Raw genomic sequence first — 26,971 nt, forward strand, 5'->3', positions numbered from 1 at the left:
CTAAGTTTTTTCTCTATAGCTGTATGATATGTTCTATTTACTGGATCGTGTCCATAATTTGTATTAGTTTGAATTACTGATTCTTGCAAGATGTTTATCTGCACAAAATTCATACTTTTTAAAAAAAAGTCTCTTTTCACATTTACCCCATTGCACTTAATTTGAGATTCTCTGTTCTATACATAAATGCATATTAACAGAATTTAAAGTTTTTGTTTTTATGGGAACATAAATTTGGTTTTTAGGAATACTTTTTTTCTTCTTCAATATTGCTATTTATTGCCCCTGAAACCCAGGATATTTAAATAGGACTTTGGATTTTTCTTCTCTACTATGTATTTTATTAGTTACTTTATAGTCATAGTTTCTTTTTCTGAAGGAGCTCAATGTGAAAAACATAATTAAAATATACTTTTACTCTAACAAAGAAGAAATATTGCAAATAATCTATTTCAGGATAACTAAAGATGTGAATAATCCCACCAAAATGTAATCTTCTTAAACTTAAAAAAATAAAATAGAAAGATTTCTGAAGTGGTGGTGTTCAATGGGATGATGTGGAATTTATTAGTTTTGTTTGTTTTTGGAATGTTGGGGTAAGATCGTGCCATAGGAGAGGAGAAATGAACATTCTAGGTTGATATTCTCACATTGAGAAGATTATTTAAAGATATCCAATGCAGTCTACCCCTGTCCTGATAATGAAGTTCTTTCTAGAATATCCCTGGCAAATAGAATTATAGACTGTTGCTTTCTAGTTTTTTAGTTATTTCATAAACTATACTTCTTGGACATGTAAAATATGTGGGCTTTGAAGTTGGAAAGGCCTGGGTTGAAGCCCACCTCTCCTTAACTCTAGTTCTGTAACCTTCGATAAATTATATACACTCCCTGTACCCCAGTTTCTGTATCTGTAAAATGAGATGTAATAGTACCTGCATCTCAGAATTGTTTTTACTAGTAAATGGAATACTGTATTTAAAAATGTTTAATAAAGTGCTTGGCACCTAATGAGTACTGTTAATAAATTTTTTTTGATAGAAGATTATATAAGCTAATTTTTATATGAATTAAAAGTATAAAGTTATTCTATATTTTAGGCATATCTATCATTACTATATTCATGGCCCAAAAGGAAATGAAATACGAACATCAAAAGAAGTTGGACCTTTCAACAACATTGATATTGAAGTAAGAGAATAATCCATCTTAAATATTACAAATTTTTAGTTATGTGTCCTGATTCCAAGTGACTCTGAATAACAAAAACCAGTCAGTAATTAGATAATTTCCCTCTCCTTGTCTTTTACCAAAGTACTTTGATTATTTGATACCCAAGTAAAGAGATCATTCCTAGATGTATTTTTCTTGAACTTTTATTTATTATAGTACTATGTTTCTCTTTTTTCTCTCTTTTTTTTTTTTTTTTTTGAGACAAAGTCTCACTTTGTTGCCCGGGCTAGAGTGAGTGCCGTGGCGTCAGCCTAGCTCACAGCAACCTCAAACTCCTGGGCTCAAGCGATCCTACTGCCTCAGCCTCCCGAGTAGCTGGGACTACAGGCACGCGCCACCATGCCCGGCTAATTTTTTCTATATATATTTTAGTTGGCCAGATAATTTCTTTCTATTTTTAGTAGAGACGGGGTCTCACTCTTGCTCAGGCTGGTCTCGAACTCCTGACCTTGAGCGATCCACCCGCCTCGGCCTCCCAGAGTGCTAGGATTACAGGCGTGAGCCACCGCGTCCGGCCTTTTCTCTCTTTTATAGTGATATGAATTGTTACTGAACATCTTGTCCTGAAGCAGAGAGGAAAAGGGACATAACATAGTTTTTCCATTTGTTCATAGAAGTCTTCTAGTGGTCACAAAATTTAGAAGCACAGAACATTTGAGTGTTAGGTTCTTAATATCCTCGCCCACACATTAGAAAAAATTTCATGTACAATGTTATTCCACTTGTGCCTCTAGCAAGAAACCTTGAACCTTGAATTAAATATACTCGTTACTTATCTGTCGTTTAGCTCTAATTTACTGTTTCTTTGCTTACTTTATAGTTTTTAGTAGTATATTCCTTATTGAAATGCTTCTTAACACATTGACCGCCACATTAGAAAAAGGAATTTTTTTCCTTGGGTCCACAGTGTTTTATTATGTAAATAGAATAAAAACTTTGAAAGCAAAACGATCCTGTATAATTTAATTGAAAATTCGTTATTTTTTATTGTTTTCTGTGTGTAAATTATGCAACTTGAGAAATAGTTCTCGTGGCTCCCATGGTTAAGAGACATGTGAGTTACATATGCTTCACTAGGCCCTTCCCTCAAAACTAGCCTGAGTTAAATACAACTCACGTGACAGTTAATGTGTTAAAGCTATTTAATCCATATATAAATATATATATTTCATTAAATCAGACAGTTACTTGTACAAATAAACATAATTTTTGCCTATTCTGTTGTTGAATCATAGCTGAGAGCAAAAGTCAAGTGACCATAGAATTTAATTGTTTTTGTTTTATTTTTATTTTAGATTTCTATGTTTGAAAAAGGGAAGGCACCTAAAATTGTCAACCTAAGGGAAATACAAGATGACATGCAAACATTGTATATAAACACAGCAGCTGATAGTTTTGAGTTCAAGGCTCATGTTGAAGGAGACGGTGTAGTGGAAGGGATTATCCGATACCATCCTTTCTTATATGATAGAGAAACTTACCCTGATGATCCGTGCTTTCCATCAAGTACGTTAATGTCTTATCTTAGCTACTGAATGTGAAGTTGTGATTTAGCATAGTGATTTGTTTCATTAAATGATTGTTATTAGTTAGGCTATTAAGGTTAGATAAATAACTAAAAATTTTTTCCTTACGTAAGTCTTAAGTTAGGCATTTGTAATTTTTATAATTATTGATTTTTGTATATTTTTAATTTCAGGTGAATAAAGCTTTGAGAAATTTTTCTTTTATCTTGGATTTCTTACTGAACTAAACTGCTACATATATGTGCTTATTATTCCTTTACATGTTTCCTTTATTTTTTTTATTTATAAAGAAGTTTTATACTTCATGCAGCCACATCTATCAGTTTTTTCTTTATGCTTTCTGATTTATTCTTGCTGTAGAAAGGGTTTTTACACGTCAAGATTATAAAAAGATTCTGTAGTTTTTTTGTTTTTGTTTTTGTCATTTGATGTTTAATACATCTGTCTGTCTTTTTTGTACATAAAGTAGGGATTTAACTAAGTATTTTCTAGGTGGTGTTCAGTTTCATAGCATCAGTTATTGAATATTATAATTTTCCCAGGAGTTAGAAATATTACTTTTATAATATAAAGTTCCAGTAAGTATGTAGGTCTAGACTTTTTACTGTAAGATACTATTTTATATTTTTGTACATAAGTAATGATACTGTCTTATAGCTTTATCCTGTATATTGATATCTTCAGGGCAAGACATGCTCACTATTTTTCTTTTTTGAAAATATTCTTAAACTTTTGCTCTTACAGATAACCTTTAGAATCAGCTTTGTATGTTCACTTAAAAAAATCCTACTGGGATTAATGAGATTGTAGTGAATTTTTAGATTAATAATACCAAACTTTCTTATCCAGAATGCTTCATTAATAAGTACGTTCTTAGTTTTGTGGGCTCTGCAACCAGACTTCCTAATTTGAATCCCATCTTTGCTACTTTCTGTTGTAAACTTGGACAAACTACTCCTTACATCAGTTTGCTCATCTGTGAAAAGGGGGTAGGAGTTCATACCTCATAGAGGTATTGTGACGGTTAAATAAGAAACTGAGGCAAATTCTCAGAGTGCCCAGCATTATTTATTTAAAGTTGCTTCAGAGAGATGATAATATTTACATATTATTTCTCAGTGACTCCGCCTCCTGTGATTTCTCTGACTTTTTAAATTTGCTATTTCTAATTTTTTTATGCTTATAGACAAAAAGATATAAAGTTTTCAAATGATATCTTAAAATAAGAGCCAGTAAGTTGAGTGATGATCAGAGGGAATCTTCTTTAAGAGCAAAGTGATTTAGTTTGATTTAAAGGAACTTTTTGTGTTTGAGACAAAGTCTCACTCTGTCACCCTGACTAGAGTGCTGTGGTGTCAGCCTAGCTCACTGCAACCTCAAACTCTTGGGCTCAGTGATCCTCCTGCCTCAGCCTCCCAAGTAGCTGGGACTACAGGCATGCACCACAACACCTGGCAAATTTTTTCTATTTTTAGTAGAGAGGGGGTCTTGCTCTTGCTCAGGCTGGTCTGGAACTCCTGAGCTCAAGGGATCCTCCCACCTCAGCCTCCCAGAGTGCTAGGATTATAGGCATGAAGAAAGGAACTTTTACATAGGGATTTCTTGTGAGGGCTTTTGGGGAGAAGGCTTTATTTTAGATGGACGACTTAATGCCAGGGTAGCTGAGGTGTTAATATATCAGGATCATAATGTTTAATCCTAATTTATTTGGATAAATGAGAATGTATTACTAAGAAACATAATGTTATAGACAATTGTGCTAATCATGCTTTTGATACATAGTAATGTATGTTGTAATTCCAACTGCATGCATGTTTCTTGCTTACCTGAATCTGCAAATGAAATAGTTCATAAAAAGTAAATTTAAATTCCGTATTATTGACTAATTTGTCCAAACTAGGCAAACTTGATACTATTAAATGTCATCGATTTCTCAGATGATTTTCATGTGAATGTACTGGTTCTGACAGAATTGTGAAACTGTTTTGGATGCAAGATTTAAGCTAATCTTTTTGGGTATATGACGCTTTTAATTCTATAAATAGGTTTTAAAGTTTACAGGTTCAGCAGCTAATGTAGTACTCTTAACACAGATTGATTAGTATATAAGTAATTATTGACTTTTAAATGGCAGACTTTTAAATGGTAATCTGGAACCACTTTGGAAACCTGCCTTTCTGAGGGCAGAGTAAAACTACCTTCAGGCTTTATAGATTGTGATGTGAAAGATTATGTGTTTGCATTATCATCTCTCTGAAGCAACTTTAATATTTCATTATAGCAGTTGACTTCAGAGCGATAAAAATTGCACATACATTATAGTAATAAAAATTTTGTTCCACTTAACCCTTTTGATCTAGAATTAAAAGATGAAGATGATGATGATGATTGTTTCATACTTGAGAAGGCAGCAAGAGGGAAAAGGCCTATTTTTGAATGTTTTTGGAATGGACGATTAATACCCTATACATCAGTTGAAGAGTAAGTTTTGATTTTTGCTGAAATTGTATTATTTTATAACCTAATCTTTTTTATTAACTAATATATTTTGTTCTGTTCAAGCTTTGACTGGTGTACTCCTCCTAAGAAGAGAGGGCTTGCACCAATTGAATGCTACAATAGAATATCTGGTGCATTATTCACTAATGACAAATTCCAGGTCAGCACAAATAAACTGACTTTTATGGATCTTGAGCTAAAATTGAAAGATAAGAACACTCTTTTTACAAGAATTTTAAATGGACAGGTATGATTTTTAAATATAAAGTTTTGAATATTTGTAAATGTTCTATTTTAAGTAAAATGAAAGATACTAGTAGTGTAGGTTTTTACTGATATTTCGTATACTTTGGATTTATTGAATCAAAAGAATATGATGTATAAATGTTTCATGAACAATCAAGTGTTTATATCACTCAGAAATTTTAAAGTGATTATGTTTGGATAGAATTTACATTTGTTTATTTGATCTTAATATCAAGCCCTTTACATAGTAAATACAAGCCACAGAAACATCTCCACTTAATGAGAGCATATATGAACAATTGTGTCTATTTTAAGGGCTATGTACAGCAATAACCTAATTATGCAATTTTAAGCTAGTCTTAAAGGTAAAAATGGGCTAGAATTGTGGAATACTTTAGCTAAAAGATGATTTGAGACTGAATCATTATTAAAATACATGCGTTGATTAATAAAAAAATGATTCCACTGTGAATAATTTTTTTAAAAAGTTGAATGGTACTAGTATACTAGTGTGCTTGTATTCTATGCACCTACCTCAGAAACTTTTACTTGAAACTACTCTTTCAGTAGTTTAGTATTAAGTTGTCAAGAAATAGATGTTTTTATTATCAAGTTAAAATTGCTAGGCATAGTACATAGTATTTATAGTCAGTCATTCATGTAAAATGTCAGAATTAATTTTGCTGTTGTAGAGATTCTGAATCACAGAAGATTAAGACACTTCTAAGAATTATCCACTAAGAACAGTCTTATCAAACGAGTTAGCATAGCCAGGCATGGTGGCTCATGCCTCTACTTCTAACCCTTTGTAAGACCGAGGTGGGAGGACTGCTTGAGAAGGTCAGTAGTTTGAGACCAGCCTGAGCAACGTAGGGAACCCTTGTCTCTACAAAAAGCAAAACAAATTATCTGGGTGCAGTGGCACGCACTTGTGATCCTAGCTACTTGAGAGCCTGAGGTGGGAGGATCACTTGAGGCCCAGGAGTTTGAGGTTGCATTGTACTATGATGACACTACTGCTGTCTAGCTCAGGCAGCAGAGTGAGACCCTGTCTCAAACAAACAAACAAACAAATAAAAAATGAGTTATAATACATTTAGAATTCATTTATAAATATGGTATTTATTATCCAATGTTGATTGCGCAGTTAGATCTTTTCAAAATTTATCTAAAATAGGTTAATTCTATTAATTTGTTACATTGTACTTTTTAAATGTGTTTTTTCAAGTTTTGAAAAATTCAAATATATGGAAAACTTGAAAGAATAGAATGACTGTCTACATACTACTCTCCTAGATTAGCTGTCACCTTGCCATGCCTAGTACATTATACTTTGACTGTTACTGAGTTTCTGGATTTAATTGATGCATCTGGCAGTTTTTTTGGTTGATAATGCATCCTGAGTATTTTAGAATGCAGTTTAAGAATTTGGTAGTCAGACTTTCCTGCTCCTCGTTAATAATTTTAATATCCATGTCAAGCTGGCAAACTGACAACAATGATTTGCTGATTTGGGAAAGAGTTGATACCTGGGACAGGAGTGAGAGCAGTGGGGATTTCCTTGAAACTGTATACCATTTTGGACCTCTGAGTCTTTACCATGTACATGTATTTCTTACTCAAGTAACTTTTTAAAATCAAATTTTGTTTATTAATAATTAAGATAGTGTATCCCTCTAACAGTACAATTCAAAAATTTAGGCTAAAATCATTTTAAATTTTGCCTGATTTTCCTTTGGAAAATGGTATATTATGACATAAGGTATGTAGGAAGGAATGGGCTTCTGTAACTTTATGGATTGTCCTCTGTGAAAGCATGTTATGGGAAGATTGTCTTACCTCCTCATTGTCCTACAGATGGGTATCAAATGAGTGAGTGTACGGCAGCTTAGGGTAGAGCACAAATGTCCATATTCTCTCCCACCAGGGTGAAGGATGATTGACAAAAACACATCTCTTAATTTTTATTTTATCATTTAATTTTTAATAGGCCAATGTACAAAATATGAAATTAAAAAGAAAATAATTTTGCATAGCAGTGTTTCCCAACTTTCTTTTCTTTTCTTTTTTTTTTTTTTTTTGACAGAGTCTCACTCTGTTGCCCGGGCTACAGTGAGTGCCATAGCATCAGCCTAGCTCACAGCAACCTCAAACTCCTGGGCTTAAGTGATCCTCCTGCCTCAGCCTCCCTAGTAGCTGGGACTACAGGCATGCGCCACCATGCCCGGCTAATTTTTTCCTATATATATTTTAGTTGGCCGGATAATTTCTTTCTGTTTTTTAGTAGAGACGGGGGTCTCACTCTTGCTCAGGCTGGTCTCGAACTCCTGACCTTGAGCGATCCGCCCGCCTCGGCCTCCCAGAGTGCTAGGATTACAGGCGTGAGCCACCGCGCCTGGCCCCAACTTTATTTTCATTATCCTCCTCATAAGGAGCCTTTTAAGACATTTTTTCTTGATGGTTTCCCCCAGTAAAATTTTAATATCACAGATTTACCATCTGTCTATGTACTGTATGTATGTATGTGCTTCGTACATAATGAGTCTTTGTCATCCCATTAAGAATATGTGTGGTTTATAGTGAGAAGGCCTCCACCCACTCCTTTTTTGGAGCCAACTAGTTCTCCTCCTAGGCAACAAGTGTTACCATTTTTTCGTATACCCTAGGATTTATTAGGTTATTAAATATGGAATATCTGATTTCCTTAAGTACTATGTTTGATGGCTGATATCTCTGACATCTCACTTTGACACTTCTTTTTTTATTGTGAAGATATATCCTCATTCTTTCAAATGGACGTTTTGGCTTGTGATTATCTTTCAAATTTCTTTTTTTTTTTTTTTTTTTTTTGAGACAGAGTCTCACTTTGTTGCCCAGGCTAGAGTGAGTGCCGTGGCATCAGCTCACAGCAACCTCAAACTCCTGAGCTCAAGGGATCCTCCTGTCTCAGCCTCCCGAGTAGTTGGGACTACAGGCATGCACCACCATGCCCAGCTAATTTTTTCTATATATATTTTTAGCTGTCCATATAATTTCTTTCTATTTTTAGTAGAGATGGGGTCTCGCTCTTGCTCAGGCTGGTCTCGAACTCCTGAGCTCAAACGATCCGCCCACCTCGGCCTCCCAGAGTGCTAGGATTACAGGCGTGAGCCACCACGCCCGGCCTCAAATTTCTTTTAGAGCAATTTTTACAAAACCATGGATAAGTAAAAAATTTGTGTTATTTTTTAATATGAGTTCTGTCATGGAACCAATGCATCATGGACTGCTCGAAATATCAATGAAGTGTTTGGGAAGGATGTGGCCAATGAATGCACAGTACTTCGATGGTTTGAGAAGTTCCATTTTGGTGATTTTAATCTTGAAAATGAACCATGTGGGTGACCTGAGACCAAGATGTGGTAATGGTGAGCTGAAAACTGTAGTGGAAGTGAAATCATCTCAACCTACATGGGAATTAGCAGCAAGGTTGACGTTACTATTCCAACAATATTGGACCATTTGAAACAAATGGGCGAGGTAAAGAAGCTGGATAGATGGATACCGCGTGAATTAAATGAGTAACAGAAGAGAAATTGTCTTCTTGCCTTTGTTTGCTGTCACAACACAAAGGTGAATCATTTCTACAATGTATTGTTAACGTGTAATGAAAAATGGATTCTTTTTGACAATTGCAACAAGCATTTGGCACAGTGGTTGGATAAAGATGAAATGCCAAAACACAGTCCAAAACCAAATATTCATCAAGCTAATGGTGTCTGTTTGGTCATCCAGCACTGGTATTATCCACTACAGCTTCATGAAACCTGGTCAATCGATTACAGTGGATGTCTACTGCAACCAACTGGATGAAATGATGAGGATGGTTGTGATTAAGCAGCTGAGGTCGGTCAGTAGAGATAGGCCAATCCTCTTGGAAGACCACATATTGCAAAAAACAACACTGCTCAAACTACAGAAGCTGGACTTGGAAACTCTCTGTCGTCCACCGTATTCACCAGACCTTGCACCAATTGACTACCACTTCTTCAAGGCTTTGGACCACTTCTTGCAAGGAAAAATATTCAATTCTAAACAAACTGTGGAAAATGTCTTTTGTAATTTCATTGCCTCTCACTCTTCCAGGCTCCTTCGCTGCTGGCATAAGCAAGCTACCATGAAGATGGCAAAACTGTGTCAATAGTTTAGGCACACACTTTGATTAATTGTACTGCTTCTTGTTTGAGATATAATAAACTGCATTTTTGATTTGAAATTGGACATTTCATATTTAATGACCTAATAAAGTAGGAAAGGAAAGTTTTGTTGTTGATATTGACCACTGAGACCTTGGTTCCAAGAATGATATCAAAGATGTCTTCTTTGGTAATGCTTTTGTTTGAAATCTCCTAAATTTTTACAAGAGAAGGATTTAGCAAAATAGTTTAGTTTTTATTAGGTTTTCTGATTTGAGGTATATGGAAGGAAAAATGAAATGAGTGACAAGTATCTATGGTTATATTTGTTTACTATTAGCCTATATTTCATAGGACATTTTAAAATTTTACAGGAGCAACGAATGAAAATTGACAGAGAATTTGCTTTATGGCTGAAGGACTGTCATGAAAAGTATGATAAACAAATAAAATTTACACATTTTAAAGGAGTAATTACACGTCCTGATCTTCCTTCTAAAAAGCAAGGCCCCTGGGCAACATACTTGGCAATAGAATGGGATGGAAAAATATACAAAGCAGGACAGCTGGTAAGTTTAATTTCTTTTTATTTTTTCTTACAACAGTTTAGTTTAAAATACATATGCAAACTTGCATATATAAAAAATATTTTATTTTTACAAATAGCTTTTTTACAATCTTACATTTCATGAAAAAATTTTATTCAGACTCTTCAAGGACATGTTTGACACCATGTGCCTTCCATCATCTCTAGAGATTTAACTTATTTTTAGATTCGATTTTTAGTAGAATTTGAAACTAAGATGTATTAGAATTTAACAACAGTAACAACAAAATGCAAGTATTAGCTTCTGAGAGGCCAGGAGAGAATGAAAAGGACAAACTGATTTTAATTACATAATTTATTATAGCATTTTAAAAAACCTTGTTTATTGCCAAAAGCTTAATCAGCAAGGTTTTTTATTGTTTGTTACACTAAACTTTACTCACATGCAGATCTCAGTGTTTTTTTTTTTTAAAAAATGTGGTGTGAAGTAATGATTTTTAAATACTTTTTGTTGAGCACCTGCAAACACAGTAAGTTATTGCAGCTTTTGACTATATTGTGGAGAATGCCAAGATCTAGGATGTGTACTTTGTTCTTAGGGATATTATAGCCTACAAATGGAGATGATGTAAACATAAATAATAATAGGTAAGGAGAGAATACGTGCATTGAAAAGAAAGGATTAATAACGCTTCGGCAGTTTAGAAGGAAAAGAGAGGATTTTTTCACTTTGGATGGTATTGGGGCTTAGGAGAATAGAGCAAATCATGGGACAAGAACGAGCATTTGTGTAGACCTTAAAAGGAGTAGAGGCTTGGGTTTACACAGATAATTACAAAGGTAGAAGGGCATCCATTCTCTCCATAAATGAGAAAGACACCTTCATATACTTAAAGCCATAGAATTGGATGAGATCACCTAGAAGTGGGGAGTGTAGCTAAAGAGACAAAGGACTGAGCCTAGAGCACTCCCACCATTCAGGGGTTAGAATGGAAGGGAGGAGCGGGCAAAGGAGAGTGACAGGGATAAGCTGGTGAGATGAAAGGAAACTAGAAGAATATGATATCCCTGAAGCTAAGTGAAGACTTAGAGGAAAGAAGGGGTGATCATTTTGTTAAATGCTTTGCATGATTGAGTAAAATGCTTTCTAAATAATATCATCTGAGCATAGACACACATATAGGGCAGGGAAACAGTGAGCAGTAAGAGTTGGGTTGTCCTGTAACCCATTTTGTGTGCATGCGTGCGTGCATGCGAAGAGAACTAGTTTAGAACGAGGCTAGAAAGGGTATAAACTCTTGTAGTCTTTGGAAATTTCTGAATTGGACTAATGGAAATTACCCTTAGATTTTTCAAGCCAAGTAAGGAAAAGAAATATAGACAAGTTTTGAGCTAATTTATTTGAAAGACGTGTTAACTTGTTAAAAGTCCATAAATTGCTGTTCATGGTCTGAGAGCAAGATTTTATGGAGAAAAAAGATTTCTGATACTTTGGCATTCATAATAATTGAAGAGTTATGGACTTTTAAGACACATGTTTACCTATGACATATTTGTATGAAGAAACTGCTGCATTTTTACAAAGATTTGTTAAGAATAAGTGGAGAACTTCAGAAATATAATTTTATTTGAATATTAATAGAATGATTGTTTCATTAGTTTTTCTAATGATAGTTACCAAAGTTTTTTGGTTTTTCTTTGTGTGAAAAAGTTCTATGAAATAATTATTATTAAAACTTTCTCTTAATAAATATTAATACTGAAACCCTTTTTAAAAACTAATTATTAGGTTAAGACAATCAAGACACTTCCCGTCTTTTATGGAAGCATAGTAAAATTTTTTCTTTATGGTGATCATGATGGAGAAGTATATGCTACAGGAGGAGAGGTTCAAATTGCAATGGTAAGATTTCATGTAATAAAAAATACTTATTGACAGTTTCTTGGCACCATTTTTGTATAAATGTTAAGATATAATATTTTGTATTTTGCTTATGTTTGGTTTTTCCATTGGATAAAGTAGTTGTAGTATTTGCATGGTTTTTTGTGTTTCTAAGCTAAAAGCTTAATTAGCTTTTAAATATTTACTGCTATAGATTATTATTATGTTAACATCTATATGCCCTGTGTTTCACAGACATACATACATTATTGCTAGTCATCACAGTAATTTTATAAAGTGCACATTTCCTCTAGGGCCCACAAACTAGTAAATAGTAAACACTGGAGAAACATTTCAAGAATGAATAACTGTAAAACTGGAGTAGATTATTTTTCCTACATCATTCTCCTTGTAAATATTTGAATGGTATATCAGGTCTGTGGAGGTTACATAAAAAATGAAATAAACACTGTGATAAAATTTAAGGATAGCTACTGTGATTTATATACTTAAATAAAATATATTTCTTTGAAAGAAACAAATGGGTGTTTTTATTGAAGTTAAATTTAAATAGTTTTCTTTGAATATACCTTTTCTTTGCTATACCTTTATTTATTCAGGAACCTCAGGCACTTTATGATGAAATAAGAACTGTGCCAATTGCAAAGCTGGATAGGACAGTTGCTGAGAAAGCTGTTAAGAAATACGTAGAAGATGAAATGGCAAGGTAAGTCACATTTCAAGATACATAACAAAGGCCAGTGTGGTGGCTCACACTTGTAATCCTAGCACTCTGGGAAGCCAAGGGTTCAAGACCAGCCTGAGCAAGTGCGAGACCCCGTCTCTAACTAAAAATAGAAAAAATTAGCTGGGTGTGATGGCACCTGCCTGTAGTCCCAGCTACTTTGGAGGCTGAGGCAGGAGGATCACTTGAGCCCAGGAGTTTGAGGTTGCTGTGAGCTAGGCTGACGCCATGGCACTCTAGCCCGGGCAACAGAGTGAAACTCTGTCTCAAAAAAAAAAAAAAAAAAGAAAAAGAAAAATTAATAGGAATTGTAGTGTGTTTAAGTATTTTTGACTGTGTTATTCATTCTGCTGATAGGGAATTTGTATTCTTAGATGATATATATGTTATATATATTAAGATGAACTTCCTGACTTTAAAAAGAAAAACAATTGAGAGATCTAGTTACAAAAACAGAATCTTCCATTTGTTTTGTAGAAAAAGAAGGAAATCTTATATAGCTAAAGTGTCACTTTTTTTTTTTCCCATTACATTTTGTCCAGTAAAGTGCCACTCTTAAAGGCGCTGTGATTAAGGCATTTTTTTTTTAAAAAAACTACTTGATTTGGTGTACAACTAGAAGAAAATTATAGTACCTGCTGAGGTAAAGATTAGTAAAAATAAAGTAAAAGAGGTAGAAAATGACTCTTCTGCTTGTATAGCTAATGATGCAGTCTTTTTGATTCTTACTGAATTCTGATTCTTACTGAATTTTGATTGTTACAGGTTATTTTATCTCCCAAGGATAACTTATACTATAAACAAATATAAAAATTTGACAGTTCTTGGCTCATAATATCAAGAGATTTTGTCTTTTTTTTTTTAGTAGCCACAGCAATAGTTAGGAAGGAAAAAATTTTTAGATGATTAATTATATAGAATTCCACATTTAACCTTTCACAGTATATCAACAGTAAATATTTAAGTTACTAGAAAATAACTTATATCTAACCAAGACCATAATTAGAAATATTTGTGAAACATTAATATGTGGTTTCATAACAGGCTCCCTGATAGATTGTCGGTAACTTGGCCTGAAGGAGATGCATTATCGCCTAATGAGATTAGGCCTGCTGGAACCCCCATTGGTATGTTTATTTTTCTAATACCAAAAAAATACTTTTCTTTTGTCTTAAATTTCCAATATGTAAAGGACCGTGAAAAATTGAAATGTAATGTAAAGAAAGACCTTAGTGGAGTCACCAGATTCTTTGGGTATAATTAAGATATTCTTTCTTTTAATTTTGGACTCATATAGGTGCGTTAAGAATTGAAATACTGAATAAAAAAGGGGAAGCAATGCAAAAGCTTCCAGGAACAAGTCACGGAGGGTCAAAGAAACTCCTAGTTGAGCTTAAAGTTATATTACACTGTAAGTATAAAAACTGATTTTCTTTAACATTATTCTTAAAGCTGTAATGCAGATTTAAATGTCTTCTAATTATTGATGACCAAGGAATCTGAAATAGATTTGATTAAAGGTAGGAATTTCAAGTGTGTTATGAATAATTACTTTTTGTGGATATTTTTCTAATTTTTCTTAAACATTTTATTTTAAATTTTGCCATGTAGGTAACTGTGCTAAAGTAAAGATATGGTGTATATACATAGAGGAATTTGTACTGGGTAGGAATTTAGTTAAGCCTTAAGGTCCCTTCCAAATCAGAAATACTGCAGCTCTGAACCTGTGGGCCAGAAATACTTGGTTCATATAGTAAGCCTCGTCCACTCTGTGGTAAAGGGAACAGAGCCAGCTCTTTCTGCTCATCTTCTATTTCCGACCTTCATCACCTTGTTCGTTAACATTTTTGTCCATTGCTTTTGTCTCGACTGACTAAAATATTTACATTTTACACTTTTAATTATCTGTTCTGTAGAACAGATAATTAAATATCACTATATACTTGTGTGTCTGAGCTATGGAGTTTCGATTTTTGGTATTTTCTTCAATATGAGTTCATTTACAACACTTAAAAACTTAACACGGCATTCAAAAATGAACACATATTGAATAAAATACCAAAAATTAAAAATCCATAGTTCAGACTCACAAGTATATAGTGATATTTGGCACACTTGTTGAAAACCAATTGACCATACATGTGAGGGCTTGTTTCTGAGCTCCCTATTCCATGATTCTGTGTGTCTGTCTTTATGCCAGTATCAAACTGTTTTGATGGATTACACTGCATGTGTAGATTGCTTTGAGTATTATCATCAACTTAACAATAGTACATATTTCAATCTTGCAACTTTTAACATGATTTTGTGTCTTTTTTTTTTTTTTATAGAGACAGGGTCACTCTCTTGCTCAGGCTGTGATTTTGTATCTTACAACTTTGCTGAATTATTTTTTTAGCTGTGCCAGTTTGTTTTGTGGAATCTTTAGAGTTTTCTGCATATGAAATCATGTCATCTATGAACAAAAAAATTTTTATTACTTTCTTTCCAAAGTAGGTGCTTTTTTTTTCTTTTTCTTGCCTAATTGCTCTGGCTAGGACTTTCAATGCAATGTTGAATGGAAGTAACGAAAGGGGGCATCATTGTCTTGTTCCTGATCTTGGAGGAAAAGCTTTCAGTCTTTCACAGTTGAACACATATGATAACTGTGGGTTTTATATAGGCCTTTATCATGTTGAGGAAGTGTCTTCCTATTCCATTTTTATTTAGTATTTTATCATGAAAGGTTATTGTTTTGTCACATGCTTTTTCTACATCCGTTCAGGTGATTATTTGAATTTTTTTCTCCTTCATTCTGTTAAAGTAGTATATTACATTGATTGGTTTTTGTTTTTTTTTTTTTTTTTTTTGGAGACAGAGTGTCACTTTGTTGCCCTGGCTAGAGTGAGTGCCCTGGCGTCAGCCTAGCTCACAGCAACCTCAAACTCCTGGGCTTAAGCGATCCTACTGCCTCAGGCTCCCAAGTAGCTGGGACTACAGGCATGCGCCACTATGCCCGGCTAATTTTTTCTATATATATTTTAGTTGGCCAGATAATTTCTTTCTATTTTTAGTAGAGACGGGGTCTCGCTCTTGCTCAGGCTGGTCTCGAACTCCTGACCTTGAGCGATCCACCCACCTCAGCCTCCCAGAGTGCTAGGATTACAGGCGTGAGCCACCGCGCCCGGCCGGTTTTTGTTTGTTGAAACATCCTTACATTCCAGGAATAAATCCGTCTTGGTTATTGTATATAGTCCAGCTATGGTTTGGATGTTTGTCCCCTCCAAACCTCATGTTGAAATTTAATCCCCACTGTTGTAGGTAGGACCTAATGGAGAGGTGTTTGTGTCATGGGGGTGGATCCCTAGTAAATGAATTGGTGCTGTCCTGGCAGCAAAGAGTGAGTTCTTGCTCTCTTGGTTCCCAACAGAGCTGGTTGTTTAAAAGAGCCTGGCACCTTCCCCGCCCCTTCTCTCTCCTGCTTCCTCTCTCACCATGTGATCTCTGCCTATTCTGCCCTTAGTGGAAGCGGCCTGAGGCTTTCACCAGATGCTCAATCTAATAGCTAGCAAAATCATGAGCCGGATAAACCTCTTTTCCTCATAAATTACCTTGCCTTCAGGTATTCTTTTATAAGGAACACTAAGTGAACCAAGACAATTTCTTTTAAAATTTTGCTCAATTTGGTTTGCTATCATTTTGTTGAGAATTTGTGCATCAATATTCATAAGGTCTATATTTTTCTCTTTTTTGTGATGTCTTTGTCTGGCTTTGGTATCAAGTAATGCTGACCTCATAGACTTAGTTAGGAAGTGTTCTCTCTTTACTTTTATTGAAAAGTTGGGAAAGGATTGGTGTTTCCATTCCTTTATTAATCTCTTGTTACCAGTGTACAGCCAAGTACCATACTAAAGTACGGTTGACCCTTGAACAACATGAGTTTAAACTGTGCAGGCCCACTTATACATCGAATATTTTCAACTAAATCTGAAAATACATTATTCATGGGATTTGAAACCCATGTATTTGGAGGGACAACTTTACATATACGTAGACTCTACAGAGCTGACTATGAGACTTCAGTAGATTTTAGTATACAGAGACGTCCTGGAACCAGTCTCTTGTGTATACCAAGGAACAACTGTATATCTTTATTCTGCCCATTCAGGTCCAAATCATCATGATCTCTCATTTTAACCACTTAGTCATTACCACATTGGAGACTCCACTTTCATTCTTGCACTGCTCCAGCTCATTTACCTCACTGTACCCCAAAGGGATCTTTTTAAATTGCAGATCTGTTTATGTTACTCTCTTGTTTTATATTATTTTCACCTATAGTGGCCTGGAAAACCAGTCATAGCTCTGCCAGACTCCACACATCAACTGGCTCTTCCTCTCTCTCCAACTTCATCTCATCCTCACTCACCATGCTCCAACCACAATTGCTTTTTTGGTTCCCATACAAGCCAAGTTTTCCCACCTTTGGACAAAATGTTATTTCTTAAATGTCTCTTCCCTTTATGACAGGGGTAGCAAACTGTAAAGGATTAGGTATTAAATAGTTAGGTTTTGAGGGCCCTAAGTTCTTGGTCATGACTACCTAACTGTGCCATTGTCCAATGAACACTGCTATGAAAGCCAGGTACAGTGGCTCATTCTTGTAATCCCAGTAACTCAGGAGGCTGAGGCAGGAGGATCACTTGAGGCCAGGAGTGAGAGACCATCATGGGCAACAGAGGTAGACCCAGTCTCTTTTAAAAAAAATTTTTAAATTATATATTTATTTTTGAGGCAGAGTCTCACTCTGTCACAAAAATGCAGCCACATACAATATATTTACTTTCATGTTGACAATCATGATTCTTAACAGTATTAACAATTGCATATTTGCTTTACCATATAATATATATGACGTTTCAAAATAATACTGATATTATGAATAATAACACCATTGAATTAAATTTGGTTTGTGGCTCTATTTGTCCTTACAATATTTTTCTCTATGTAAATAGTAAAAAAAAAAAAAAAAAAAATTCTAAAGGTAATTGAAATTATTCTCTTGTCTATGTGGTCATGTCACCTACTTGGTAAACATTTTGGTTTTGTTTATGAATGGCCTTATTTTTATTGTGTGTATGGGTTTGTAGTTTTTTTTTTTTTTTTTTGAGATTCGAGTCCTACTCTGTTGACTAGGCTGCAGTGCTTTGGCATAGTTATAGCTCACTGCAGCCTCAAACTCTCGACCATAAGCAATCCTCTTCCCTCAACCTCTCCAAGTAGCTGGGATTACTGGTATAATCCCAGTGCCTGGCTACTCTGGTTTTTGAATATTTAAGTTGTTTACGTAATTCCAAAGTGGACAATAAATATCAAGGACTATTTCATAGAAGTCATGTTATTTCAGGGAAGTCATGTAATCCCTCTGTCTTATTTTCTTCCTCCTCCTTTAGGTAGTAATTTTATTAGTTTTTGACTTATCCTTCCTGTATTTCTTTTTTCTCTTAACAGTAATTGAGTAGAACTTGGAGATTACTCTGTATCAATAAACTATGCTTATTTTAAAATTGGAGAAAACTTTTAAGGAAAATGATTCTAAGTATCAAAGAAAATTCACTGTATATTCTTTTTTGGGTACCAATTAAGCTTATTTACAAATAAAGTAAAAGACTTGAAATAAAGGGATTTTTAAGGAGCTGAATGTGTAGACTTTCATTATTGTTCACTTGCATAGGATGATTTTAGAGCTTTTGAAGCTTTAAAAGAAATTTTAAAATGTACAGCAATAAAGATGTTTTCCAGTGTGACATTTTATATTCATGTTTTATATTCAATTTCTCAAGGCAAATTACTTCTTTTTTCTTTTATTAAGCTTCAAGTGGAAATAAAGAAATCATTTCTCATATTAGTCAACATGGAGGAAAATGGCCTTACTGGTTTAAAAAAATGGGTGAGTGTTCTTAATTCTTATTGTTAAAAAATTCTTCTGTATTATGCTGACTTGATTTTTAATTCTTCCTGATTTATCCAGAAAACATTCAAAAGTTGGGGAATTACACATTGAAATTACAAGTTGTATTGAATGAAAGTAATGCAGACACTTATGCAGGAAGACCACTACCATCTAAAATAATTAAATTTTCTGTTAAAGGTAAGCAAAATACTAATATATAATTATATATGCTAAAGGTGGCATTTTAAATCAAAGAGGAAAAGATAAATAATTCAGTAAAAGATGTTTGAACAGTTAGGTAACCATCTGGATTTTTAAATGGCCTTAAAAATCAACTTGGTAACATATTCCTTCTGAATTTTGAAGACATCATTGTTTTCTACCTTCCATTGTTTCTGGTAAAGTCTAATGCTGTTCTATTTCCTGACCCTTTGCATGTGACACACCCAATTTCTAGAATTTTAAATTGTATCATTTGGTGTAAGTTTGTTTTCATCCAGTTTCATCCAACAGTATACCTTGTATACCCTTTTAGTGTGGAAGCTCCTGTTTTATTTTCTAGGAATTTTCTTGCATTACTTTGATTTCCTACTGTATGCTTTCTTTCTAAGACTTCTAATATTAAAATGTTGGATCTCTGATACACTATTTTCCTTTTTTCTACTTTCCATCTCTTTGTTTTTCTACTTCATTGGAGATTTCCTCAACTTGATGTTGTATACAAGGGGTGGGGAACCCATAGCTTTAATGCCGTGTGTGACCCTCCAGATCCTGAAGTGTGGCCCCTCGACTGAATCCAAACTTCACAGAACAAATCCCTTTATTAAAAGGATCTGTTCTGTAAAGTTTGGATTCAGTCAAAAGGTTTCACTCAAGGATCCAATATACTATTAATGTTTTTCTTTTTTCTACTTTCCATCTCTTGGTTTTGTTTTCCTCTTTCATTAGAGATTTCTTTAGCTAGATGTTTTATACTTTCTATTGAGTTTTTCCCCTCTGCTATCATTTTTAGCTTCTAAATTTCCCCCCACCCCCATTGTTCCTTTTCAAAGCACTCTCTTCCTACTTCATTAATTCAGTATCTTTATTAATTCTATGAAGATGTTAATAATTGTTGGGGTTTTTCTTGAAGCATTTTTCCTTACTCATAGTCTGTTTCTTTCTTGTTACTGTTTTCCTCTCTTTCTCTGAGTCTTTCGTGTTAGATACTCTCTTACATGACTAGTGATTTGCTCATATTTAAGGATAGAAAACTTGAAAACTTGTATTTCATTGGGGGGAAATTATGATATGAGAATTTTTAGGCCTTCTCTCTTTGGCTGTTCAGATTCCCAGAGTAGAGCCTTCTAGTCATGTGCCAGGAGGGTAAAGACCTGGCTGCCAGGATTTTAGGAACCAAGCTGGGGAAGACTGTTGAGGGGTTGTCTCGCTTTAGTATATAATCTTTCACTTGATTTTTTTTATTTGCAATAAACTCTGACACTTTTAGTAGTGCTGCATTCCTTACTTCTTAGACCTACTCTTCTTTTCGCAGAGAATAAACTTTTCATCCTTACTGGGGATGAGGAGGGCAGTTACTTGGCCTGTGCATTAAGGGATGGGGATCTGGGGAACTGTTTCTTAAATAGACTTCAACAGATCTTCCAGTTTTATTCCAATTTTACTGCAACTTGATACAGCCATTCCTGAGACTTTTGAGTGTCTTACAGTGTGAATCAGATTGGGTCTCTGGTAACTTTGTTGTTTGGGGATTTGATGTGCTTGGACCTTTCTGCTAAGTCAGTTCCACTTGTCCATATGTTCTCTAGCCTTCAAATTCTATTACTGTTGTCTTTTCTTGTTTGCTTTTTTTGTAGGTTTTTAGGTCTCTAAAAGATCTGTAGTGTCATTGTTTTGGGGATTTTGGAGCAAACTGATCTAAGTAGCTATGATGACCTCCTTTGATCAGAAGGACTGCCTTGGAGACTGTTTTCTTTGCTTTTTTTTTTTTTCTTTTTCTTTTTCTTTTTCTTTTCTTTTCTTCAATTTTTTGGGAGACTGTTTCTTTTTGTACATATAAATCTACCATGTTCTTTAAATAGCTGTGGAATATGTTTCATAGTATGGATATGCTATAGTTTAAGCAGTTTCCTGTTGATGAACCTTTTATATTGTTTCTAATTTTTTGGCCATTACAAACGGTATTGTTGGAAGAGAATTATACTGCTTTGTGTACATGTGCTGGAATCTCTCTAGGGTGGATACCAAGAAGCAGAATTCCCAAAAGGCCATGCTGTGGTACCCTCACCAGCAGACTATGAGAATTTCAGTTTCCCACATGCTCATTCTTAGCTAAACTATGTATTTATTTTGCATATTTGGTGGTTAAACTATTTTTGTAATTTTGAGGTTGTGTACCTCTTCTAGCCTTTTGGATATTGTATGTCACCTGTGAAAGCCTGTTCATTTATTGTGCCTATTTTAATAGTTTAAACTTGTGGTTCTCAAATTTGAGTTTGTATCAGAATCACCTAAAGGGCTTGTTAAAACATAGCCTGCTAGGTCTCCCCCTGGAGTTTCTGATTCAGCACGTTTGAGGTGGGCCTTAGATGTTACATTTCTAATAGGTTCCCAGGGGATGACTGAAACTGTTAGACTAGAGGCCACACTTTGAGAATAGCTGGTCTATAGGAGATTTTCATGAATTCTGAATTTTAATTCTTTATTGCATATTTTGCAAATACTTTTTCATATGGAGTTTCTATTTTATTTACCTTAGGCAAATATATCCTTTTATAGCTAATGAAGATTGTGTTATGCCTTAGAATTTCATTCTTCTGATAAAGTTATAAACATATTCTTTATATTCTAATAATTTCTTAGTTTAAAAATAAATTTATCTCTACCTCTATAATTTTACTTTTATGTATGGTGTGAGATAAAGATCTAACTTTATTATTTTCCCCAGTGGATTGTCAATAAAATTTATATAATTTTTGCACAGATTTAAAATGCCATCTTTATCATAGTCCTAGCCTGTTTCTGACCTCCAGTGAATTTTCTGACCAATGAACTTGCTTTTTGTTTTCACTTTTGTTTTTGTTAAAGAGGGTAAGCCAGAGAAATTTTCATTTGGTCTACTGGATCCTCCTTTTCGTGTTGGAGTTCCATTCAATATCCCTCTGGAGTTTCAGGATGAATTTGGTCATGCTAGTCAACTAGTAACTGATATTCAGCCAGTTCTTGAAGCAAGGTAATTTGAAGGATCAATTTGTATTTGTTTTTTCATATTTGCTAAGCATTCCCTCTTTTCTTTTTTTAAACTTAAATTATTTGTGTGAAGTTTTTAACTTCGTTACTATCATTTAAAACATTTAGTGAATTTTATGATATCTGGGGGATTTATTTAGCTCCAAACTGTCTTCTGTGACTACAGTATCATATATAAGTTGCTTCACTGAAGTTTATCTTCTGACTGAATTTACAGTTGAAGTTATTTAGGTGTTTAGTTCTTAACTCTATTTCCTTTTCCAAGTATGATATGATGTCTCCTGGCAATTCTGTTAGTAATACCAGTATTTCTTTTGTTGTTGTTGTTGTTTACTTAGACATTATGGCCATTTAAACTTAGTGATATTACCTAGTAGTAGGTTTTTAACCTGCCAATACAGTTAATTTTGGTGTTTTAAAAACCATAACAATAAAGTTTATGCCTTCCCTGGAAATTTGGGTCCTTCCTTAGAGTTTGTCCTCACTTCAGTAGCCCTTACAAGCCCTTGCCTTAAGAAATAGCTCTGAGAGACTTAACCTCTGTCCATTGATGTTACTGATGATGTTCATTATTTAATCACCTCTTTTTGAGGTGGCCAGGAAGAAATTGCCGATCAGTCTGAAGAGCATGAGTTATGTTTCTTCTTCTGAACATTAATTTGTATAAATGCTACATATTTCTTTGTTTGCATTGGCTGCCAAATTTGTCTTTTTATGCATACTTTTTATATATACGTTCTTCTGTTGTCCCTGTGTATTTTTTTCCCATTGTGGTAGAATTGTTTACTTTCAATCTTTTAAGAAGGTGTAATATTCCAGGTAGCTGGCAATATAGAAGTGAATAAGGAAATTTGCTTTCTAGAAGTTGACAGACTAGTGAGATAGTGTTGTGTCAAAGTTATGCCATAGTTAAGTTTCTGAAAAGTAATAACATGGTTATAAAAAATAGTCAAAATTAGTTTTTTACATTTCTGTGTTCAAGTTGCCAAAAGTCATAAATATCTTTTTGACATATTGCATCAATTTGAATATTAAACAGCAATGGAAGAGTTGAATACTTATTTAAGTAATAAACCACTAAAAACATGCAGTCTAGACACAAATGGAAAATATTAGTGCATTATTCTACACCTATTATCTGTTATAACTTCCATCCTTACCCTTGATAGAATATTCTTACATATGAAGTCTCTGTCATATATACATAGTGATATTTAAGATTTTGGACTTTTAAAAAAAATTTGGTAGCATGTTCACATGAATTTATCTTCAATTAAGTAGGACCATTGAATGGGTGGGTTTCTTTGCTATTTTTGTTTTTCTCAGTGTTATTTAAATTTAAATAATTTACTCATGCATATGGCTTAAAGAATCAAATAGATTAAGCTTGTCATAAAACAGAAGGGTTCCTCCTCTCCCTACTCCACAATCCACTTCTCAGAGAACCTCTTTCAGCTTTCTTACTTGATTCTTTTGGTGACTACTGCCATATGTGTAAGTAACTTTTATATTACTATTAAATTTTTCAGTTTTAGACATTACCTCTTGACTTATGGTCATGGAAAATGAGGACATACTCTCTTGTTGCCACCTTCATTACAAATAGGTATCTTTCCTGTTCCTCATTCTTCTGTAAAATTCTATTCTCACTTGATCAGTATTTAGTCCTTACTTTGTTACAATTATGGAAATTCTACTTACTTTATTTCACAACTTTATTGTTACTATACTTTTTTCTTTGCTAAATTTATTACAAGTTAAACCCTAAAGTCTCTGCCAATTGTCTAGTCTCTTTTGAAGATGTTTAGGTGATAATCTATCAGTTTTCATATTCTTGGAGACATCTCTCTTTGAGCTTGTGATGTGCTTCTGTTTGGACAGATTGTTTTTATGGTTTCATAGTTGTCATTTTGTGATCTTCCTCCACCTTCATCCTGGGGATTGTCTTTGTCTTTCTTCTGTGTTGGCAGTAGGGGAAATAGGATTAAACACAAAACTTTTCTCTTAACCCAGAAATCCTCTCCATTAATGGTAGAAGTGAAAGAAAATAGCTTTATGATGCAGTCAGCTTAAGAGATTTGCAAAGACAGACGGAATGTTGCTGTTTTATATAGCTTAGTGGATACAAACCATTACATCCCATGCTTTCAAGATAAAATCCTTAAATTTATGGGATCTTTATGATTAGAGGCTGCAATTTGAAGTAAGCCAACAACAGAGTTTAGTCTCATAGTCTCCCAGGAAATTGGGAGGTAGGACATTATCTTTTTAAATTACATTTCAAAGAGATGGTTCTTGGTCCCTGAGGAAACATTCCAGACTTATGAGACTGTTAAGAGGCTTATTTTATTTAGCATTTGACCTTTCATGGATTTCCAGTAGTTTTTAAAAATCCCGTGTCCCTTTCATTTTGCTGAAGCACATCCTTCACTAGTTTCCTGAGAAAGAGTAAGTGTGAGGTGCAATTTTTGCTGTGAAATGTCTTTATTCTAGCCTGATACTTGATTGATTGAATATAAGCCAGAAACTACTTTCTATCAGAAATATGAAAGCATTGCTTCATTATTTTCTTTCTAGCTTCTAGTGTTGCTGATTAGTTTAAGCTTATTTTGATTTTTTAAAAAAAATATATTTCCTATTCTCTTAACTTATAGGATATACTTTTCATTCTCAAGGGGGTGAAATTTCACAGTGATATGTCTTTGTATAAATCTCTTCATTATTTGAAATACTTCATTCTGCACTTTCTGTCATCATGGTTTTCTCTTTCTAGGATCCTTGTTTATTGGATGTTGGACCTTCCGGATTGGATCTTTGCTTTTTGTAGTGTTTCTCTATTTTTCTTAATTTACTTTCTGATATATTTTCTCAGCCTTATCTTTGATTTTTTTTCCTTTCTGCTATCATATTTTTAATCTCCATGAATTTGTCCCGATTCTCTGAGTGTTCTTTTGTAGATCCTATTTTATGAATGTAATACCTTTTTGCACTGATAAAGTAAATAGTAGTTTGGGTTTTGTTTTTTTTTTTAATCTTTGTTTTACCTATACAGATACTCTATGTTGTCTCCAACTTGTTGCTTTTTCTTGTTTGTTCTTGGTTTCTTCATGTATCTTGTTATTGACCATCTGCATGTAAAGGAGTAGAGAACTTAAATGCTGATGGGAAACTCTGAGAATGTGTGAACTCAACTGTAGAATGTCTGTCTGGAGCATTTTGGTGGGGGAAAATCCTGTTGTCAGTATCTTTAGGTCTTGGGCTGGGCAGTTTCCTCAAAGAAGGATCTTCAATCTTTTGCCTGGAGAGGTGAGTAGTTTAGTTCCTAGCCAGTCAAGGAACAAGGCTGCCATGGGAGTGGGGGAGGAGAGATCTCAGTGTCCATATACATTCATTCAGGATTACCTCTTCTGTTCTTTTTAGTATTTTACCCTGTTTCTCAGCTTATCTGCTGTCCCTGGTTCAGGGATCTTCTGATTTGACCTTTTCAGAGGATAATCTGCTAGTTATCTGCCAGAGATGGAGAAGAGAGGTCTGGGATCTAAACTTTCACCAATACTTTTTTTTTAAAGCTTTCCCTTTTGCCCCCACTTCTAGAGGTTTCTGGTACCACCAGTTCCTGAGCAGTACCTGGGGATTCTGTGGTATAAATTGATTTCCAGTCTTTCTATTGCTGTTTTAGGATTCAGTTTTCTTGGGACTGCTAAGTCATTTTCCACTGGCCTATCCTGCTTTCTAGTAGATAAGTTTTGGTCTCCTGTCTCTTTTTCCTTTCTACCCTTTCTTTATGTTTGCCTTTAATAACAAATAAAAGAAATCTGTTTATTGTCATATTAGTGGGGTTTTAAGTAATAGTGAAAGTAGATGTGTGTGTTTAATATGCCATCCTTCCCAGGGGGTCTGTTTTTTATCTTGTGTATCCCTTTACATCTTTTTTCAAATGAGCTTTACAGTTTGTTTGGAAAATACCTGTAAATATTTAAATTCTATTCTTCAGAAAAATTAGGCTTTTCCTCCATCATGGTGTGTTTTTTACTTTTTTTTCCTTTCTTTACCTTTGACAGAGTAAAAGGTTACCACTGTAAAGATCTGCATTTGGTCAAAGCTGATTTAGGAATTATATTGCTCATGGCAATAAATTAGGAAATCTCAGTATATATTCTAACCAGTTTATGTCATTACAAGTTTATCTTTGATTATTTAGACTTTATCTAAGTTTAGTAACAGGTGCCAAAAATTCTCTAAAATCCCACTGGTAAAAGATTTGATGGAATCTGTGGCTAAGGCAGAAGAGGACATCATTTAAAAATGTCCTGGCCTATTTTGGTATTTCCTTTTCTTAGGCTTGTATACGTGGTCTAGCACTGGATTGTGGACTGCCTTGTATCTTTACTAATTCAGTAAGTGCAGTTTTAGTTTTATATTATATCTATTCTACTATTTTCAGTGGTTAGCCCATTGATATCACTTGTCAATACTTATTGGATCAGTTTTCTTTGTAAAAGAAATTCACGCGAATTTGCTTCTGTTTAGTTATTTCTTCCTATTTTAAAAAAACATTTTATTAGAAAAATGAATTAAACATGCCAATGGCACATAGGAAAGCAAAACACATCTGCAGCTTGTTTGTAGGTTAATTGAGAGGAAATTAAAAAACAACTTATTTTTTTTCCAGTGGTTTATCTTTACATTATGAAGAAATAACCAAAGGACCAAATTGTATAATTCGAGGTGTTACAGCCAGGGGCCCTGTAAACTCTTGTCAAGGCAGGGTAAGCATTATATATAAATTTTATAATACCTGCTACGTATTTATTTCTTATATGATAAATATGAAATAGGAAGTTTAAAATGGAATGACCTATTTTTATAAACAAAATGACAGTAATTGGGTCCTTAAGAATTAATCAGCATCTTTTCACCTGGCTTACCCGTTATAT

The 26,971-nt window shown here is 34.1% G+C and overlaps 1 protein-coding gene across 1 annotated transcript in view; it reads left to right on the plus strand.

Moving 5' to 3' along the window:
- SMCHD1 (structural maintenance of chromosomes flexible hinge domain containing 1) overlaps positions 1-26,971 on the plus strand; it is a 137,393-nt gene that overhangs the window by 45,825 nt on the left and 64,597 nt on the right. Inside the window, exons 9-21 of the mRNA XM_069468214.1 lie at positions 1,101-1,191; positions 2,529-2,739; positions 5,120-5,240; positions 5,322-5,505; positions 10,054-10,248; positions 12,016-12,129; positions 12,729-12,835; positions 13,898-13,980; positions 14,151-14,264; positions 18,705-18,782; positions 18,864-18,983; positions 21,873-22,017; positions 26,707-26,803. Coding sequence (XP_069324315.1) covers positions 1,101-1,191; positions 2,529-2,739; positions 5,120-5,240; positions 5,322-5,505; positions 10,054-10,248; positions 12,016-12,129; positions 12,729-12,835; positions 13,898-13,980; positions 14,151-14,264; positions 18,705-18,782; positions 18,864-18,983; positions 21,873-22,017; positions 26,707-26,803 — 1,660 coding nt within the window. The remainder of the gene's footprint in view (positions 1-1,100; positions 1,192-2,528; positions 2,740-5,119; positions 5,241-5,321; positions 5,506-10,053; positions 10,249-12,015; positions 12,130-12,728; positions 12,836-13,897; positions 13,981-14,150; positions 14,265-18,704; positions 18,783-18,863; positions 18,984-21,872; positions 22,018-26,706; positions 26,804-26,971) is intronic.

Source organism: Eulemur rufifrons, chromosome 5 (genome assembly GCF_041146395.1).
Source record: "Eulemur rufifrons isolate Redbay chromosome 5, OSU_ERuf_1, whole genome shotgun sequence".
Taxonomy (NCBI): Eukaryota; Metazoa; Chordata; class Mammalia; order Primates; family Lemuridae; genus Eulemur; species Eulemur rufifrons.